Genomic DNA, 21,664 nt, shown 5'->3' with positions numbered 1-21,664 from the left:
TGGTGAGAAGTGGACACAAGGGAAACACCCCAAGGTGCACCATCAGTATCCCAAGCAGTACCTGAGTGGTCAGCCCAGCTCCAAAGTCTTTGGTGAACAGGGAAGCATCTCTCCAGACATTTCCCCAAGTAAAGAGATGAAGGAGCAATACAGATAATGCACTTGCAGATAATGTGAGACCCAGGTTAGTGCAGTACCAGAGCAGTCTGGTCTTGGTGACTCGTTCATTTCCATGTGAAGAAAAGGAAGGAAGCTGGGAAACATATCCAGAGGAATCACCTGGGATATATATGGCCAACAGAGCCAGCATGCCCTGGGACCCACCTGTGCACTACCTTTGCCCTGCTTAGGCTAGGAAAGTAATAGACTTCCTATGCCAAAGTCAAATGCCTGGTCCTGAGAACTTGTACATGTGATGATTTAGGATCAATCATTTAAGTCATACAAACAGATTTGAATAAGAATGTCCAAAGGACAAAGGAAGGCTTCAAAAGACCGAGCTTGCAAAGAGCAGGGCCACAGCGTTTTGCAGGGCAAGTAGTGCAAGTTAACAGCACAGTCCCATGCTTGGGCACAGCTTATTTGATGCCATCGTGCTGAAATAAAGCATCTGGAATCACTCCTCACAATTGCACACTGCCACACAAACAGCAGCCTGGCCCATGCATTTTACAGCCATTACACAGATGTTCATGACATCCCTTAGTTGAACAGACCTGACCAGCCCCAAGCAGCATGCTGAGAAAGCTCTTTCTCCAGAAAAGCTGCTTTTTGCTGGTGCCCAAATCAAGAAAGATCACAAGAAAAAGAATCATCTAAAAGAAACAACCGGTCTAAATAAAGGCGCTTGATTAGCTCAACCTCTTTCAGTCTGCTCACATTTAGCTAGTGAGGATGATGACAGAAGTTAACAAAAAGTATGTTACAAAAACTTAGTTTCGCTTCCAAACCCAAGAGGCTTTCTCATTAATACAGGTCTCAGCCTAGCTCCAGTTAGAAGAAAAATTATCAATTTACCTAACATTTGGATAGAGCCCAGAAGAAGTGAGAGCAGCATTGCTCTTGTTAGCCACAGGAATTGACAGCAAACCACCCAGTGCAACGAATGACATCTAAAGCACTGCCATCCCTGTGGGACCAAAAGGCCCAGCAAACTGGACAGTCTGGTTCTATTTTCACCCTGAGACTCATGGCAGTGTGCCCTGGGCACTGGACAGTGGGCCTTTAATTGGAGAAAATAAATGCTCCAAATAAATATGTCAACTAAATAAATGACGCATTTTTGCAAACAAGTAACAACCCCAGAAACTGCCTGTGAAGCTGTTGACCTCAGGACATTCCCCCTCCCCCTCCAAGCTTCTGCTCCCCTCATTTCTTGTCAGCAGCAGAGGGGCTTCAAGTTTTTCAAGCACCAGGAGATCAACACTCACGTTATAACCTGGGCAGGCAGACTGTCAGCAGCACATACCAAAACATAAGTCTATCCCTGAGGTGGAAGATGCAGTCCTGGTGGCTCCAGGCCACTGAGATCACAGTCACTGAGCAAGGATTAGCAAGGGATCGCTACATGGGTGTGGTCTAGTCTGAATATGCAGCAGTCCTGGCACAGGGAACTAGGGGCTTTCGCCACACAGAACCCAGGTTTCCTAGTACCTACTGGGAGGAAAATACCTTTGCAAAATATTTTCCCCAGCTCCAAGACTGTCACCTGCAGGGGTCTCCCCCACTCTTCAGCCTGGTGACCAGGCAGGAGTTTCTCTATCATCTTTTCCAGGCTGGACTGAATAAGGCACATCTGTGGTTGTCCTGTGGAACTAAAGTACCATGGCCTGTAAGGAAGTATGTCTATTTATGAGAGCCACCATTCACTTGAGCATTCACTTATATGAGAAATAAGCTTTTATGCTCAGTATGGCTTCTTGCTCTTGCCAGAGCCAACTTGCTCACTGAGGGCAGCTTTGCTTTAGCAGAGAGCTCAGGATTTGGCCCTCCCTCAGGTAAGGGAGAAGAAAAACGATGGCACATTTTGCTGCATTCAACATCCCACGATCATTCCAGTTTTTGAATGAGGTCTAATTGGCTTCACAAACACTGAAGATCTCACTCCTTAGGAAGGAAGCTGGCTTTCAAAAACCACCCCATCAGCCAAACTGCATTCAATATAGAGAAACTTGAAAATAGCTGTGGGATTTTCCAGCCTCCAATGCAGCTCTGGTGCTCTGTCCTCCCAGAAGCAGAGATGGGAGCATGTAATTTCTGCCTGCTCCCAAAAGGCAGATCCCCTTTGGGCAGAAGAGCAAGTGACATCAGGTAGCACACTTGCCTCTACCAGCTAAGCAAGTCTAAGTCCTTCTTAGACCATGGTCAGCAGTAGCAACTCTGCACCATTTCCAGAGAGCTTTCACCACCCCAGGCTCAAATTTCCATCCAGCCCTGCTTCACCACCCTGCAGAGTAAATGGGGCCTGGAGATGAACGGGATGCAAATAGGAGGCGAGGTGACATGGCTGCATTTCTCCTGTTGAAGCCAGCTCTCTCCAAGGCAGCAAGAAGCGCACAGCTTGGCGGTGATAAACGGCCTTGCTTTAGTTATCACTTTCCTTAAGTTAGGGAGAGCAGCCTAGTGATGGATGGGCTGGAATTCGGTTATCAGGGAAGGCTGTCAGCCAGAGTTGCCTATCTCCACACACATTTAGCAGGGCGTCATTATGCGATGGCATGGAGTTAAAATATGACCAAGGGAACCGAAAGAAAAAGAAGAGGATTAAAAAAAAAAAAAGGCAAATTGAGCAACAATAAAGGAGCATGAGGCAAGAACGTTATCATACTAGTGACACCTTTTATCTGAGTCTGGTTAGCTAAAGCAGGGCACAAATTGGTCCTTCCTCCACTATTGTATCCTCTTGTACAAACAGAGGCAGATAAAATGTGTCACCAGTGCGATAGCATATCAATTTAACCCTAATTATCTAGAGGGTCAAACGAAGAAATAGGGGTTTCTCATTTCAACAGGTCCCTCCATCTCTGCTCGGAGCCAACACATTAATATGGAAGGGGGAGGGGCAGCCATAATTGATTTCCGTCACTCAGGTGGTTCTGGCGTATAAAAAATTAATGCTTGATTCTCCCAACTAATCAGAGCTGGTTAACGTCCATCTGCTTCTGGGTTCAGGAAGTCAGGAGACAAAGAAATTGGGCCACTTGCTATACACAGGGTGTGCATTGATACCGAGGCAGTTAAAAAACAAGTTCCTCTATGGGAAGATAAAGGGACATTAAATCTTGGGGTTTATAGACCTGATCTTAACTGTCAAAAAAAATCCATTCCTTGGAGACCTTGCATTGTAAGAGATGCAGAACATTTTAATTGTGTCCTGGTCAACACCTGTGCATTGGGATGCAAAGGAGAGCACTGGCAGGCTCCTGCCCTAGAAATGCTTCATTGAAGAAGGAAGCTGCTTGGATGCTGAAGCATACAACAGCATCATGGTGAAAGAGAAGAGCTGTCAAACCACCTCAGCTGGGCCTCTTCATTCAAAGCAAGGCTGGTCAACATTCTGGACCACACAGCTCAGAGGTGCTGCTCTGTTTTGATGTGGAGTGGCATGTCTGCCCAGCCAAGAGGAGAGCTTAGGTGTCCTCTCCCAAGAGCGCAAGCTAGCAAGGGAATAACATCCTATGCTAAGACATCTGAATTGATTTAGCAGAGAAATGGCACCACAACAGGCAAAGCTGCATCTGTCTGCACTTAACCTACACTTCCATGAGATGGGGTCAAGCTAGGAATTCAGAGCAGTTTGGGTAGATCCATACCCTCCCAAAGGGGCAGCTGCAGGTTGCCAAAACCACAATGCCAGACTAGGAGGCCTCTGTCAGGGCGATGTCACAGCAACCGTACACAGTAGAGTGGCCCAGGCACAGAGAACAGCCCAAGCCACACCACAGCCTACAAAAACTGAAGCATGCTGATATACACCACCACAAAAATCCCCAAATCCCAACTCCCTCATCCCAGTAATTCAGGTTACACTGGGGCAACTTTCCTGTGTAACTGAAGGCTTTGGCAGGAGGTGTCTCCTCCTCAGCGCTGGAGTGACTTTGCCACTAAGTGCAAACAGGCTTCTGTCCAAAGTGAAGGACAAACCCTGTGCCTCTGGCTCTCCACTCACACACTTCACAGCCCCACAGACCAGCCAAGAGGCCAGAGGAACCCACTTGCTCTTGCTTTCTACCAGATAAGCCCTTGCCAGGTGACTGCACCCCACTCTCACCAAGCACACACAGTGTGCTTTCTGCCCCCCATCAGTGCAGGACAAACCACACCTGCATGGCTGTACTTAAAATTCACAAGCAGTGGCTGTGGAAAGACAGTACATCTGGAGAGGGTCTGAAAAGCCCTGGGCTTTCACAGAAATCCTGAGACAGGTCCTATCTCCCTCCCTCTTTGCTTTCCTTCCACCCTCTCAGTTCTCTCAACCACCCTCAGACTTGTCACAGTGCAACAAGCCTATGAGCCACATATCAGCTTTAAATATCAGCATGCATGAAGCAGGGACATGAGAGCAGGGAAGTGGGAACAGACAGAGCAAGCCTCCATCGCCTGTCAGGTAACACTAATGAATTTCAACACCAGCAGCCATTGCCTCAGACGGGCTGGTGAGAGGAGACAGAGTTACAGCAAGAAGCCTTTGCAGGAGCAGCCTGCCTTTTTTCAAAGCCCCCTCTGTTAATAAATGTCATTGTTGAGCAGGCTGCAGCAATCCTCAAGCCGGGATGGCGTGGGCTGGGGGAGAGACAGGCAACTGACAGCACTCAGGATGCCTGGGCAGCACAGCCTTTTCTTCTGTTGCTTCCCAGACAAGAGCCAAGAAAAGGAAGAAGATGGGTCATTGCTATTGGCATAAAGCTGTCTTTCATTAAGGCCCCAGTATCCAAATAACAAACCTCCACAAGGAGCCAGAAGTGCAACCCCAACACCCTCCAGTCCTGTTCACTGGGATGGATAGAGGCTCTACAGCAACCAGTCCTGGAATGGGCAGAGGGATGCAGAGACATCCAGACACACTGCCTGAATTCCTGACAGCAGCAAAGGGTTATAGAGCAGTCAGTACCTTTGCTAACACAAATGCATTCCCGAGGCAGCACAGGGAGAAGCATCCAGCACAGGGCACTGTATGGCAACCGCACCGATGCACAACATGAAGGTCAATGCAAGTCTTCTTTACAAATGTCAACCTGTCATCTCTGGATATTAATGAGGGCTGACCAGCAGCTAAAATGCATCCATGCTCCATTAGTAATAAGAGAGACACGATGCAGGAGAAGAGCACACACCATGGCACATGGAGGCACCAGTGGGTCTGCAGGGCCCGAGGAGGTGTGGTGATGCACAACATAACTTAGGCCACTCCAGATGCTCAGGAAGGAAAGCAGTTGCTACACAAACCCCTTCACTGGAGTGTGCGTTCTTTTCCCATCAGTCTTTAATTGGATTAGTGTAATGAGGCCAAAAACACAGGCTAAGCAGCAAGGCTAATACCTGGCACTTTCAGATCTTCTTTCTTTTTCTGTGATGCCAAGTCTGGACAGAGTTGCAGTCTCTCTCTACCAGACAAATTCCTGCCTAGGAAGCCTAAAAGGCAAGCTGCAAACCTTAACATTCAGGACTCTTAGCAGCATTGGCAGAAATATCTGAACACCTATCACATGCTAACAGCGCGATCCCTATTCTCTAAATTTTTGATGGGTACTAAGAAATTTGAGAGAACCTCAAGACCCTTGCTTTCCAAGTTGCTAGCTCGTGAATGGAAAAGGGTGTTAGCCATTTGCAGCCAGAGAAATGCATACACTAGGGACATAATTCTGCCACAGAAAGCACATAGGGCAAGTGGCTCGTCGTGACTTGCTCGTCCTGCAAAGCAGTGTGTGCCTTCCACTGCCATCAACCTTAATGAAACATGAAGGCATTTAACACCAAGCGAGATCTGGCCCTTTTATGGGTATCTGTCTGTGCATCAACGAGATGCTGGCAGCGATGCTATCTCAACATTAAAAGCAAGGCTGTAACACAGCAGGTATTCAGCCTCCAACAGAAGATGTTCATCAACAATTGCACACACATGATGCTACAATAAATCTATGTGCTACTTCTTAACAGCTTCTCTTAAAAAGATTCATAGCTCTATTTACTGGGCCTGATTCTGCTGCTAGGCATGTGGAGTAAATCTAGAGTAACTCTACGTGGAGTTTGTAAACAGCCAGAGATAATAGGATCAGAACTGAGCTTCTTGATTTTTAAAGAAGTACTTAATTACCATGCAGGAAAACAGAGCTTGCTGGCTCCATGGTTCAGCTGAGATTAGAAGCGGAGGAGGTGGAAGATTTGCACTACTCCAGATTGGTGGAGGGGTAGAGCAAATGCTCTCACCATCCCTTCCAGAATGGAGAACAACTAGGTGGACTTCCCTTTGACATCAGAAATGCGTGACACTGCAGAAAAGAAAACTGCAAAGACTCCAAGGCTGAGATCGCCTCCCCAGCCTTGGGAACTTTACCCTATGAAAAACCACTACAAACAGATTTTTACAGATAAACTGGGTGTGAAAGTCTGTCTGCTTACTAAACATGACATTATACAGCATCTTATGAAGAGGAGTGTACAAAACTGAATACTGTGTTCTCAGCGAAAGTCATGCATCATGACCACAGGCTGCAGCAGGTGAATGTCCAATTTGTCATCAGGAAAAACTCTTCACCATGCAGGTAATAAAGCACTGGAACAGATTGGTGGCAAAATCTTCTCCCCTGGAGACATTCAAACTCATCTGGAGAAGATCCAGAGCAGCCTAATCTAAGTTTGAAGTTAGCTCTGCTTTGAACAGGTGGTTGGATTAGAGACCTCTATTTAAATTATTCTGGGAATCATGCTCCAGCAGAGCCTGATTACACAGAGCTTGTCCTTTCTCTGTCTATATGGTCCCTTAATAAGTCTTTCATACAGACACTAATTTAGTAATCGCCTGGTTCTCTGCATACTTGCTGCTTTAAGAGGAAGCATTCAGACTCCTGCTGCAGAGCACTGTAATTACATACTGAGTAATAGGGAATATATCTGATAAAATGGATGTACCCACAACACATCATGTCTAAGCCCGCTCAAAACCAAAACATGCACAAAAAGCTAGAATTAAATATGATTCTCCTCCCACTGTACAAATCCCATTGGAGAAATATTTCTCCCCAGGAAACCTCAACGTGCAAGACCTAGAGCCAAGGTGCTCCTCTAAACTAAGAAGACTTGTCCTGTCCCAGGCCTTCCTTAGATCTGCTCTCCGACAGGCAGGAGCAAACCTTTCCTCTTCCAAGCCTTGCCTGTCCAGACCATTTAGCATATAAACTCTTCAGGACAAGAGCTTCTCTGCTATGAGTCATAAACTGTTTAGTGCCTAATGGTAAAGCCTATAGACGCTTAACATAATACAATCATGTCACTTAAAAGCCATTAGTCTCCAGTCTAAACAGCACTTTTCCAGTCACAGAGGGGACCTGCCAGCCCAGGAAGGCAGGATAAGGGACGTGGGTGGTCAGCCAGGTCACTGGACTTGCAGACACCTGACATGAAGCCCCAAGCAGGACAGAGCCTGGCCAAAAGGCACGGGGGAAAGCCATGGCAACTCTAGGAATCAAAAGTTTGGTCTTTTGACTTTCTTGAACCACTCAAATCAGCTGAAAATCCCTGTCTGCCAGGTCTGTCTCCACCTTCAGCCATGGTTGTATCACTTGCAAGGGGAAGAGCCCCTCATCCACAGAGGGAGTCTTCAGCCTTCTGCATCACCTCTCCTTCCACTCACTGAAGCAGACCATTTATCTACAAGAAAAGATGACATTATGTTTTGTGACTCTGTTTGAACCCCTCTTCTTTCCTGCCATCATCTCTGTCTTCCTCTGGCACCACATCACCCAGTTCTACTCTCTCAACTGACTTCTGAGATTGCTTCTTCTTCCCACTCCCCACTGAAGGGAGGAGAGAAATCCTAATAGGAGCCAGTTGGATGGGGTAAACTGCCTTCTGCCCTCTTATGATACAGAACCCAAAACTGCATGCACAGCAGCTTCATGGGCTCTCATGCTGTCAGCACTGGTCTGAGCACAGGTTTCTGTGTAAATTAAACATGCACAGGGGAAAACAAGTTTATCTTTTCCTTGTGGGGAAGAGACCACTCCCACCTCCAAGCACAAGCTGCCATTAGTATTTGCTTCGCCTGAGAGAAGGAGCAGCGGATCCTCCAGAGCAAAGGACAAGTGCAGCAATTAGGATGCAGGGGCTGCGGGAGCTGTTTAACAGCACGACCCAGAGGTCAGTGCTGCCGACTCCCAGCCCTGCATAAATATTGTATGAGCCGAGGAGAGGGGCTGTTACGGCCACCCTCAGCGTCAGCCCTCCCCCATCCATTGCCACTCTGCATCCAGCTAGATACGCCAGCAACATTATTTACAGATGTGACAGTCAGGAAAATCACTTTAGTAACTAAGGGAATGGGAATGAAGGCTGCACAGTAGAGCAGGCGCCTGGGAGCAGGCTCCCATCAGCACCTTCTGCCTCCCCTTTACAGCCCTGCCAAACAGCACAGCCCGTTCTCAAACTGGTGCATGAAATACCACCAGGAATAAGGAGGGGAGGCTGTGAGCTCCCTCTCAAAGCTTACCCAGGAGGTTGATTACCAATGCTGCTGAAAGACACTTCAGCCAGCAGCGGCCTTTCAGTTTCCTATCAGTATCTCCGCTAGACCTGCACTTTGGAGGGAGCTTTATATCAATATAACAAGAGGCTTTAGAGGGAGCTTCCCTCAGACTCTCTGCAGACCTGAAGAAAGGTTCCTACTCCAATATAGCCACAGGGGCTCATCCCTGAAGAAACTCCCCGAGCCACCTTCCTCACATTTGACCTGTTCACTCCTTATTCACTAAAGAATTGCCTTCACCTGCAGCTTCAAGTCACACTGATTGGCACAGTCTCAACTGTATCTTGGAACATCCTCATTCTTCTGCCCACTTTCTTGCTGGACACGCCAGGTAACTGCACATTTGCTGGGATGCTCTGCGCAAATACAAACCTATCTCAGATTCACCGAGACTGAAGGCTCCCGAGGACAAGGACATGGGCCATCCTCCAACTGTACCAGCGGCCCATGAATTCCTAGGGGTACGCTGCTAATAAACATTACTGCCCAGGGCAACACGAGAGCTGCAAGATGGAAAACACAGCTTGGATGTGCTTCTGCCCATGATACATCTCCAGAATTTTTTCATTCTTCTGTGTCTAGTTGCTGAATCCAGGGAAGGCAGAAGCCCTGTCTTACCATTAGCAGCTTTTCTAAACTCACTGTCCAATTAATGGGCTTAATTATTGATGGCAAAGGCAGGGAAGGGAGGAAAGAAAGAGCCAGCAAGGAAGGAATGATGTGGGGGTGGCAGGCGCCAAAGGTCTCCAAAGATCTTCCCTCAGCCTAGAGCAGAGAAAGAGCCCCTAGCCGCTCTGCCGCTCCCACGGCCCTGCTCTAATGCTCCCTGACATGCCTCTGAAGACAGCGAGCTGTTTGCAGTCACCACCGTGATTTGTTAGTAATTATTTTCACGGTGTCACATTGCTGTCACTCTCTTAACAAAGAGACAGGCAGCCCGAGGCTGCCTGCAAGAAAGAACCAACAGAGAAAAGGAATTGTCAGGCACCCAGGGATCCTCTTTGCTTCTTGGGTTTCACAACCAGAGTCCTTACCAGCTTCTGAAGCAACTTCTGAGAAGTGGCAAGTCAGAATCATCTCCCATCCTGGTCACAGGAAGAGGAATTAATTACTTAGCCCCTTCTCAATTTCACCTTCCCTGTAAATCCAGTGCAAGACCGAGGTGCTTAGAACCTCTTAAGCCAGCAATTTGCTTTAGGCCTGCAGCAAAGCAAAACAACTTTGGCAATTGATGACTTTTAGTGCTCTCCTTGCAAGTCCCAATTTCTTTTCATATGGTCTTGCCATTACACTGTGCTTCCCCAACACAGCAATCCTGATGACAAATCCCTGCCTAAGTCTATCACCCTTACACATTAACCCTCCAGACTGTTCACATGTGCTCTTCCTACACCAGACTCATTAATTCCAACACACTGCTGTGCTCCACATGGAAGCAACATTTCACTTGGCATTTCACAATGCCAGGGGACCTCAGCAACTTCCTCACACCTGAAATACATAGTCTAATAGCTTTCTGCCGCTGTTTTCTCATACACGGCACACTGACTTGACAAAGAACTTCCCTGATTGAACCACCTCCAGTCCATCCACCCATCCATCCAACCTTTGGCTGATCTGTCAAGTAAGTCCAAGGTAATCACTCCTTTCCCAGTAAACATGGTGCTTGCTTGGGGCCCCAAGGAATTGAGGCTACTTTAGCACTTGAAGTGTCACATGAAATAGGGATATAGAGATGAAAGACTGAGACATCTGGCCAGACAACCTTTAAAGCACTCTTGAGTTCTGTCTAGAAATCAAGTGGACTTCCTCAAGAGCAATTCCAAGTCTGAACTACTCCCAGCATAAGTGTTCTTCCCGTGCCTGCTTACTGATGGTGCACAAGGGTTAGTCTCTGCAGCCATGGGGAAACCCGGGTATTAATTCACCCTCTTAGCATAGGGAGAGTTTGGAAATATTAAGCCTCACAGTCTAAGGAAAGCCTTCCTGCTTCCTTCAATTAACTGCATGGAAGAACTCTGACTCAGAGGGCAGCTCCTTTTCAGGGGTCCTTTTAATAACCAAGAAATGGCATATACATGCTGTGAAGAATTAGGATCACCACTGGGAAGCTAAATGGTCCATAAAATGTAAAAGTTTTCTTCAGAGCTGGGAGCACTGTGAGCTAGAGGAGAGGTCTTGGCAACCTCCCACCAGCCTACTCCATCTACCCAGTTTGCAGGGACAGATGTGACTCCAGGCAGGGATAAGGAACTGAACTCAGCTGGTGCCCAGGCACCTTGGGCATGCTGCTGACAGTCAACACTGAGACTTGGTCCAACATTCAGATGGAAAAACTGAAGCAAAGAAATTAGAGATGACCAAGAGGCACCTATGGAGGAAAAACAAAGAGTGTCCCGGGGTGTAGGTGCCGGGCAGAGAGGAGGAGAAATCCTTGCTCCAAGAGAGGCAAAGCTGGTAGGACCAAGGAAGGATGAAGTCCTGGGCAGTATGAGTTTCCTGGACACAACCCTGCCAGGAGGACATGACTCTGCTTCCTCTGTCTTCTTCCAACAAACTTCTCTATGCTACTTTCTTCTAGTCCCACCTCCATATGCCTCACATCATTGCTAACACCTGGTCCACATCAATGTTTGAGCAAGACACCACCTTTGGGGTGGCAGGTTGCTGATGACAGCACCTGGACCAAACACTGAAAAAGTGACTCCAACATGAAATGGACTTAGGTCAAAAAGTTAGTCTGTAGCTCTGGTGTCCTCCCAGTCCTGAACACACCTGGTCATCCACTCCTGAGGACACAGATTGTCACTGGACAAGGCACATGAGAATATGCTGGAGGGAAAATACCAGGGATGACCTCAAGATGGCCCAGTAGGTCTTTGCCATCCAGGAGCTTCAGGAGGAAAGGGACTGAACTCATCCAGGAAAATGGCTCCCAACAGGAAACAAACATCCAAACAAAATAAAACATTTTCAAGAAAGCTATAGACTCATACAGCAGAGCAAGTGAAAGAGGAAGGATGCTGCTCCCAGGCTGGCAGTATTCTTCAAGCAGAGCTCTCCAGACAGAGGAGCCATAAGCACATCTCTCCCAGCCAAGCCGCTGAGAGGGCAGCACTGGTGCCAACACACAACTGCTCTGCTTCAGCTATGAAGTAAGAAGAGCTGGGATCCAAAGGAAGACAGCTGACAGACCCAGCATTGAACACTATGGCTGTCTAATACAAGAAAAATTAAGCTCTTTTAAGAGAAAACAAACACTTTGTGGAGCTAATCCTGTTTTTCACACATGCCACAAACAACAAAATTCAGGTGGCAAACAGCCCTCCAGTGATTGTCCTCTGCAGTCTCAAGCCAACCAGTTATTCAATTCCCCAAGGCACAGAATCACCACAATCTGAACTGCTATTAGAGGGCTCTCATACAGACAGAAACTAGGGTGTGTTTTTACCAAGCATCCATTATAGATCCATTTATTTTGAAACCATTTTGCCTGAATTCACTAAAACACTGTACATAGAATTCACCCTAGTGATTCCTGGTGCAGAGGGAATTATGGTTACCTACTCTATGAGCAGATGACATTGAGACCATTGATTTACATCCAGTTCAGTGTGACTGTTTTCAAACAGCTTGAGTTAAGTTACCCAGAGGTCGAAAATCTACCTTCCCCACTTATTACTCCATCCCAAAGATTCAGTGCTGGAAATAAAGCACATGATGCAATGTCTGTCTCATTCTCCCCCCTACACTGAAAATTTGTTTGTAAGTTTCTCCAGCGTCTTTCACACTGCTTCCAACTTCTTTGGTCTTAATTCCCAGGTAGCAGAGTAGCAGAGTCCTGCTCCCCAGAGTGCACCAGGCACCACAGCTCAACAAACCTGTAGCCACTACAGCCCTGACTATGACAAATGTCTTTGCTATTATGTGCCAGATAAGGAACAGACCTGAAGGTGACAGTCCATTGCATGATGATCCCTATGCAAAGATTTCATGTCCAAAGCTTAAACCAAAGGCATTCCCAGACATCTGGGACAACGTAACTTGCAGAAGCCCAGGCAATCAATTATTTCAAATAAAGACAAGAACAGGGGTCAGCCAGGGTAACTGGTACATAAGGATAACAGAAGTCAAATCTGGTATATTAATTTTAAATAAGAGTGTACAGATGAGGAATCTTAAAATCCAAAACTTTTTTTGCGTAAGTGATATCATTTTCTTCAAAAACAAAAAGCTGGACTGCAGGGTTGCAGAAGTGAATGGGGTCAGCGTTATTCCCTGTAAGTGCTCACAAGGCTCCCTTGCATAGCTCTGGCAAAGCACTTTAGGATGTAATTACATGAACAACTCCATCAGCAAAGCTGACTCAAAAGGTTCCTGACCCTGGATACTCAGTCCCATCCCTTCACTGCAGTTCACACCACACTCTTTGTTCAGCAAATATAACCGTGTGAAGAGATACAGCATAGGCTTGTTCAGCAAAATGATCCCCACTAAAAAAACATCCACCAAGCTAATCCGAAGATCTTAGTTGGAAAGGAATTCTTTTATTAGCTTTAAATGCAGATGACTACATTACCTTTCAGTTACCAGATCTTTCTTGTAACTCTCAACTCTGTACATACCTCTTGCCCTGCTGCCATACAGCCAGTCCATCCTATGTCTTCTCCTGTCTTTTCTCATGACTACCCAAGTGTTCCCACCCACTCCAGTCAAAGGCCATCTGCAATTTCTCTCTGAGGCAGAGGCTACTGATCCCCTCCTGATGCTGTGATAAAGAAGAGCACATACAGAGGACACTAACAATTCTTTTCCATTCATGACCTAATTCTGATCTCAAAAATGTGCAGGACAGAAGTCTGGAAAGAGCAACCCATTGCCACATTTGGAGCTGGTCTGAGAAGACAAACATCCTCCCAGCCTGTGTAACTTGCAAGGAAAGAATTAAAACAGTAAGACAAAATTAAGCAATGGTATAATTTACTGCTTAGAATTTACTAATATCCAACCTAGGAAGAGCACCAAGGGCTATAAACATTTCGAGACACTTCACTATGTTTTATCACTATATTAAAGAGTACTTTCCTTTTAACACTTATTTAAGAAAATAAAAAACTTCTGAGCAGTAGTTTCCTGTGAAGACATAAATTAGCATGTTCTGATCAGCCACAGTAAGTGCAGTACAAGCATCTTCATGTCAGAATTATATAGACCAAAGCCTACATGTACTTTTAGCTATGCTCGGTGCATTTACAGAACAATCCAAATCTGGAAGGAGAAGGATTAACTGATGCTTCTGACATTACGGTGCAGGTCTGAGATTTGGGACATAAGATTTCAGCTCTGCCTCTGCCTGCCTGCACAGCCACAGGCATCTCACTTAACCTCACTGTATTTCAACTCTTTATCTATGAACACATGGTAAAAATGCCTCTTTCGTTGCCAAGATTAATTCACATTGTGTTTAAGAGCCCACAAACTGGTTCCACACACAGAGGAAAGCAATTTGACATTTCAGCAGAGATAAACTACACTAAAGAGCTTATATTACAAGGGCTCAACTCTGGCAGATACTAAGTACCCTCTTTTCCACTAAACCCGTCTCCTGCAGTCAGCAGCTCCCTCAGCCCCTTCAGAGGCACGTTACCCTTGCCACCCAATGCCACATCAATGCTATTTGCTTAATGACTCGTGTCAGTTCCAACCTAGGTGCAGAATGAGGTCCAAGCACTAAAGCAGATGACATCAGGTATCTGAATCCATCCCTGGAGCTGTTAAACTTGGACTATAGCTCCTTGCAACAGGCTAAAGGAATCCTCCCACTGAGCATGCAGAGGCCTGAGGACCGTGTGTCTAACGAGGCTGTATCCCCACTCATATTTTAGCTTGGCAGGTCTGGTGCTCCTTTCATCTTTTGCTTCAGGTAGCTCTCTTTAATTAATAACATTTCTGAGTCGACACAGGGAACTTTCCACCCAGAATGAATGGCCCTCTCTCATTAGAACCATGACTTGTCATGATGTATTCAAGAGCAGAAGTGTGATTCATTCCCTTGTCTGGGAATGAGGGGTGTTGCTAGAGGGTGGGGGATGGGGGGTAGAAGAGTCTCTGTAATGAGTGACTGATATTTGCTGAGGCTGATATGCAACTCTGTCGGCTTGAACTGCCTTGTCAGGACAAGCCTTCAAGAAAGGTGATGTTCCTACTCAAGAGGTTTTCCTCATTAAAGAAATTGCATCTTAACAAGAGGGAAGGGGAGGGCTGGCAGGAGAGCTGCTGTCTCCCCGACTCCAGCCTGATTCACACACACCAAGAACTGAAAGCAGGTTGATCCAAGCACAGCCAGTAGAGGATCAGCACTCCATTTAGGAGCCCTCTCACACAATGGACTCTCTCCAGCAGCAACCAAATCCCTCCAACAGGTGCACCTTCTGATGGCGCACCACACTCATGACAAAGCCTTTGGTAGCATGGCCAAGGACCTTGACTCATGCTAAACCTCCATAAGCCCTTCCCAGATGCTCGGTGTTCTGGGCACCCAGACCTTCCTATTCCGGGCACCCAGCTCCTGTGACTAGTGCTCCCTGCTGTCTGAGGGAAGACAGACAAACAGCTCTGTGGTTCAAGGAAGCTCCAGTGTTCAAGAGCAATCAAGTCTGTAGCCAAACACTGCCTCATTTCCTGAAGATCCCTAAGCCAAGCAGAGGCTTTACTGATCCTTTAGCAGCTGAGTTTACATCTTGAATCCTGCAGACACAGCAGTGCCAGACACCATCAGCAGAGAGCAGTACCCAGACAATCGCTATTGCTCCAGTGCTTTTGTTTGAGCTAAGAGTGCTACACACATTGCAACTCCTGGCTTAGGCAGGGCTATTTCCCCACCTTATCTCTATATCTAACTCTCACAGGCTTGAAGATTCCTCCTCCTTGTTACAGCCACTTCCCCGCATTCAGCTTGCTCATCCCACTGTGCCTCCCTGGCACCTACCAGTGGTACCTACTGGAAGCCTTCACAGTAGACAGGCCAGTTCAGAAGATACCATGCCTCAGCTCTAGAACAGCACATGCAGACAGAAGCCACATTAAACGCCCAGGTCACTGCTGGAGAAGCCATAACAAAGCTGCATGGTTTACCAGCTAAGCTAAGGACAATGGAGTACAGGAACTCCAAACCACTCAAGACATGGGTAAGAGGACTGCAGCTATGCAAGCAGCTGTCATCACCAAGGAAGCTGAGAAAACAAAGAGCAAAGTTAGGAGCGGACCTGTCACAAATGGTGGCTCCTTAAGCCAGGAAGCGTTGCACTCACCTCAGTGTCCTCAATTCCTCTGGAACCCAGCCAGGTTTTCTACCATGCAGTGCTTCCAACAACACTCCTCCAAACCTGAACAAACAGCACCACCTCCCTTCCTACTGCCCCAATACCTTTTGTGACCAGCATGTGGTCTCATCATGGTAGCAAAGGGCATCAGCTACACCCCAGGTCTTGTAGGGAAGCATGGGGTGATTCCCTGGAATACTTCATGGATGTTCCATGTCTCTGAGGCTCTGTCTCCCCATCTAAGCAGCCTTGTTTCAGCTCTCCACTTTCTTCCTTTAAAAAGAGATGCTCAGTTCTGCTTTGCTAAACCCTATTTGGCAATGTGTCTAAACACACGCAAACTTAATTAGTTCAGGAGGGAGACTCGGCATTTGTGGTGACGGATAAAAGTAATGGGAAATGAGACAAGTCAGAGCTGGCAGGGAGTCCTCACTCGAGCCTCATCCACTGGCACGGTGCTAATCAGATGTGACGCTACACGCTGCAGCACCCAATCGGCGATGGAGCAGCGTGATGTGCTACTCACCAGGCAGCTGCAGCCAGACTCCTGCTATCCATGTGCTTGGAAACACAGAATGTATTTTCTGCTTTGCCCTGGAGATGCTTCAGGATTGAATTCTGAAGTTAATGGTTTAAAACAAAATTTTAAAAGGAAGAGGGAGAAATGAACCACTCGCAACAACCTCATGGCCAGGAGTGGAGTCTTCTTTTCCAGCTGACTAGTGAGGGACAATCCATGCGAGAGATCACTGCAAACAGTGAATAGTGTATCTCCACTCTGGAACAGCTCATGTCCCTCTGAGCCAGCTCACCTCACAACCCCTATGACTCACCAGAAATGGGGCTCAGATTTACTTCTATTTGCCCGCTGTAGAGCTCTGAAGAAGGAAAAAAAGAAAAGCCACTCAACACTTCCAGGTTGTTCCTTCTATATGGACATCAAGTTAGGATGTCATTACCTGGGAATCTTGAGAGCACTGTGAAAGTGATGGAAAGATGGGCTTGCAGCAAAGACAACTGTTTCTCACAATCATCAACAAAGTTGTAATTTGGACTCTCACAACAGCAATACAGGAGTAAAGAACAGAGAAAATAGAATACATGAGAAACAGAAGTTTAGCACAGCAACTGTGCTGGTCTCTAACAGAAGCCTAAACATTATATATAAAGAAATATAACTCACTCCTAATTTAAGCAACTAACATAGGAACTTGCAATATATATGAACTCTGGACACAACCTGAGCAGAGAGACAGATTCTGACTCAGAAGTTCAAATACCACCTCTCTGTCTCTGTCTGGAGCCAATTTCTCATCTCCACCAGTGCTTGTGCTGAGCTTTGGACCCCATATCTCATGTTTCACTAATTACACCAAGAAAAGGCAAGGACCTGACACTCTGCAAAGACTACTCGTCAGGGAAGAACTGGTGCTGATTGCTCCTAGACGATGTGCAGTTTATTTAGGCTTCCAGCTTGGGGAAACCAATGTCACAGTGAAAACCAAGTAACACTACTAACGAGTTGTGGCTGTCAGTTTAGGATGGGATGTGTCAAACCCGTGCTTTACTGGTGTGATAACAACAGGAATCTTTATCCAGCACCACAGGGAAATGAAAAGCTGAAGCAAGATCATATGAATCCAAGGGAATTCAGCTCTGTAGGACACTGATCTGCAAACACTTTGAAGATTGAACTAATTTAATTTTTGGACATTTACTCCACTCTTATAATAACATTTTTCGGTTGTGGCCTAGCTACTTTTCTAAGAAAACATGCTCATACATTGACACTTGCAGATCCCAGTGCAGGTTCCCACCTGGTACTTGCCACATATTCACCCAGCTGATGAAGATAACCTTAATAAGAGCACCATTGGAGCATGCCAGACCTATATTCTTGTATTCTGTTCCAAAGACTACTCTGTGATTTACATTGAGTTACTGTGCCAAGATGACCGAAAAAGCCTTAAATGCAGGAAGTCAGGTAAGGATCATCACTTGATCATCCATGTATGCACTCAAAAATATCCATCCCTTTGGAAAGTATACTGGATAAAATGCAAAAAGTCACGAAGCTCAAGTTTAAACTTTTCTTGGGGTTCTGAAAGGCTTCACTCACTACAGGGAATATCCTCGGCAGTGATCTTGCACCATGCCCAGCACCCACCTGTCTTCTGAAACAATTCTCCTCTCCCGATTACTCATGGCAAACAACAATTTCCGTAAGAAACAATGCCTAGGGACAGCTGGAGGCTTGCAAGGACAAAGGCATATGCACTGCAGGCAAGCATGGAGCAATAAAACCCAGGAAAATCTTCCTCCCCTCCCATACTCACATCACTTTCAAATCCCAGTCTCCACAGGTCACAAAAATCGACTTGACGCTGGGATCTAAGAGGCCTTCCTTTGCCATCCACTCGTCAACCCTCTGAAAGGAAGGCAAGAAAAGGGGATGAGTTTTGCAGAGACAGGCCAAGCCACAACAGTTTAACTCAGATAAGCTGCTTGCAATCAAGAGAGAAGAAAATTGTGATCTTATCCAACCTCTCCCTCTCTCTCTTCTCTCTTTGCTTGCCATCTCAACAACAGCACGTTTGGACCTTTGAAGATTTCTGATAGGAGACATCAGGCAACCAGAGGAGAGATGATCTTATCAGACACGCAGCAGCTCTGCTTGTGGAGGGATGAAAGTTGTGCAGCGTTAACAGGACGATACAACTGTGCTGTTACCTGGCATTTCTCCTCTCCCTGTACCAAAGAGGCTCAGAGGCAACGTAACGCGTGTCCCCTCCAGTGAGGAGAAAGACAGGTATATTGAGATGGCATCCCTCCCCCACAGCATTTCTCACATACTCTAATTCATATAGCAGCAGGGGAATATGGGAAGGGGGAAAAAATGGAAGGGCTTGGCACACATAGGCACTGTGTGGCAGTAACAAGCAAAGCCAGGGGTCCCCTTCCTCTCCAGGTTGGATCCCTCTCTCCTTCCTACAGTTCTGAAGAAATGCTTGTTCAGGACAGTGTGGATTTAAAGTCTGATCAGCTCCCCACAGGGGTCGTCTTCAAAAAAGGGCCATGTAAACCTGGAGGATGCAATCCGCCTCAGAGATTAGGGAATTAACCTAGACTAGAAGCCCTGCATAGACAGAAGTCCTGCATATTCACTTATTCCAGCTAAAACTAACAAACAACATGCCCAAAATCTTGCAGTGGTAGGCAATCAGATGTATTATGTAACTTCACAAGCAGAATTTTCAATGCTTGAGCAACAGAAATCCCTCCTCTTTTCCCTTGCTTTCACTCCTGAGTAAACCAGCATTCCTCAGAAGCTGCCTGACCTGAATCTCATTTTAACCTAGAAACACGCTGCTGTAGGAACACCTCTTCTGTCCAAATAAAAAAAAAATTCTACATAAGTGTTTCCACACTCTAAGAAGCTTTCACAGAAACGAACAAACCATCTTCTGGAATACTCCAGCAGTGACCTACATTCACCCATCCAGGCAAAGAGAGCTCACCCTCCTGGGGGAAACAGGCACACGCATCCATATTTTTATGGACAAGCAAGACTGCTATATGCTCTCTGGAGAGCTGAGGGTTTGCATGGATGTGAGACATCACCTCTGCAGAGCACCATCTTCAGTCTCATGTCACTGCCACAGGCTTTCCTCCCAGGGGTCAATGCTTCTTCCTGTGACCAACTGTACAATAGCTCTCTGAGTAAAACTCTCCAGAAAAGCAGCATCCAGCCTCTCAGCCACACTCCCTTTGGCTGACAGGATCTCCTAGCCAGCCTCACATGAGCCTGCCCAGAGTTGGGGACAGCAATGATAACTTTTCTAAACTCCCTGACGTGAGCACCCATCAAGTGCTGTCTCCATGGAGGATTTTAACGCCTTTAATTTGATTTTCTCAGATAAGCAATTGTTGCAATTATTCTGATTAGGAACAATTAGGTAACACAGCAGTGGAAATCCTGACAGAGACGACGCATCCAACACCAACCTGCAGCCCAAATAGGCTCTGCTTGAGGAGGTCTCCTTTGCTATGTGACTACCAACGAAAGCTATTGATGGAGAAATACTTCGAAGCTAATTAAGCCTTAAATGCTCTAGGAATTCCACATTAAGCAGATGGTATTATTAGGGATGTATCTGCACTCACACATCCCTTAGATTAGATTTCAGAGGCATTTTCTTTCTATACTACATGTATTATTAAGCATTTAAATAGGTAGAAAAAATAATTTAATAAAGTGCTGAGGGAGGGAAAAAGAAATGAAAGCAGAATCTCCAGGAGCAGTGGTCTTGAGCAATGTCTTGGTCCTTTAAAACAGGCTCAAGAAAGAATCGCCTCTTCTCATATCTACTGGCAGGAGTTTGGATATCTTGTCAGCACCCTTGACATGAACAGCTGGAGATGACAGATCAATGGTTCAATAATCTCAGCAGTGTGTCACCAGTGTGACAGCAAATGTTATTCTAATGAAGCTGTAATCATAGTCAAATTACGCGGTTCGATTCTCAGCAAGGGGAGGGTGCAGGGAAAGAGATGAAGAGGGGACTACAGGACCAGAGGTCAGAGTTTGAGAACTAAAGGTTACTTTGCTTACCTCAAGCACTTGCTGGAGGCTTGGCTGCCCATCCACCATGCCTTGAATAATCCCAGTCAGCTGAAACAGAGACAAACGGAAAGCAGTCATCAGAGCAGCACTCAAAAGATCATTAGAGAGGTCTACTCTCCTGTCCATCTTTCTGCAACCAAAACATGCTCATGTGACCCTCACAGGTGCTGCTGAGGAACCAGCCACAGCAGAGTGACCCTGGCAGCTCCCCAGCCACAGGCAAGGGCACAGCTTCATCCCAAACACAAAAATGTAGTGAGGCTCTTACCCACAGCACAAAACTGCAAATTCTCAGCATGGCAGGGTTCACCTGGGGAGCAGCGTCATGCACAAGCATGAGGCCCTTTTTCAACATGCCTTTCAGCAGCTTTGGTGTTACCTTGATGTACACACGCAGAGGTAACCACCAAGGTCTCTGGACATTCCTCTGCTATCACAGTGACACCAAAATGTCAGTGTTAGATTAACCAAATAGAGGAGTATTAGTGAGACCTAGAGTGCCAGCCATCCTCCCCTGAGCTGGACAGCCACTGTGCACTTTTCCATAGTCCACCATAGCTTTCCTCAGTAGTTCAAAACTGTATTTAAAATAATGGAATGAAATCTGAAGAAAAGCACTTTCTTCCAGAACCCTGTCTAGTCTGTTTTCAAGGAGGTTCCTTAGGAAGAGGTCCTGCCAACAGGTAGTCCTACTGATTCTCCTAGACTGCTTGGCTGTTCAAAGCTAAAAGCATGCATTAAAACATGCAGTCTCATGGGCCTCTGCCTGTGTCTGCCCAGGAGAACTTGAGGCACATGGAAAACAGATAATTTTTCTGCCTGCCTTCCAACTGACAAAACTGTCTTTTAACATATTGAATATTGGAGTTCAGTAGCTTGCCATCAATGCACCCAAGTAATTAAAAGAATCATTATTAAAACAAGTGCACACTATGGGATTTCACTTCCTATGGCACTTCCCTGATGCTACATATCTCA

At 46.4% G+C, this 21,664-nt stretch overlaps 1 protein-coding gene across 3 annotated transcripts in view; it reads right to left on the bottom strand.

Annotated features, from left to right (window-relative positions):
• ERI3 (ERI1 exoribonuclease family member 3) overlaps positions 1-21,664 on the bottom strand; it is a 130,669-nt gene that overhangs the window by 79,890 nt on the left and 29,115 nt on the right. For all 3 annotated transcript variants that reach the window (XM_088169769.1, XM_014872102.2, XM_088169768.1), the window contains exons 4-5: positions 20,675-20,734; positions 18,399-18,490 (exon numbers count right to left, since the gene is read on the bottom strand). In XM_088169769.1, the coding sequence (XP_088025895.1) occupies positions 18,399-18,490; positions 20,675-20,734 (152 nt within the window). The remainder of the gene's footprint in view (positions 1-18,398; positions 18,491-20,674; positions 20,735-21,664) is intronic.

This window comes from Sturnus vulgaris, chromosome 9 (assembly GCF_052056855.1).
Source record: "Sturnus vulgaris isolate bStuVul1 chromosome 9, bStuVul1.hap1, whole genome shotgun sequence".
Taxonomy (NCBI): Eukaryota; Metazoa; Chordata; class Aves; order Passeriformes; family Sturnidae; genus Sturnus; species Sturnus vulgaris.
This window is presented reverse-complemented; position numbering and strand designations above follow the sequence as displayed.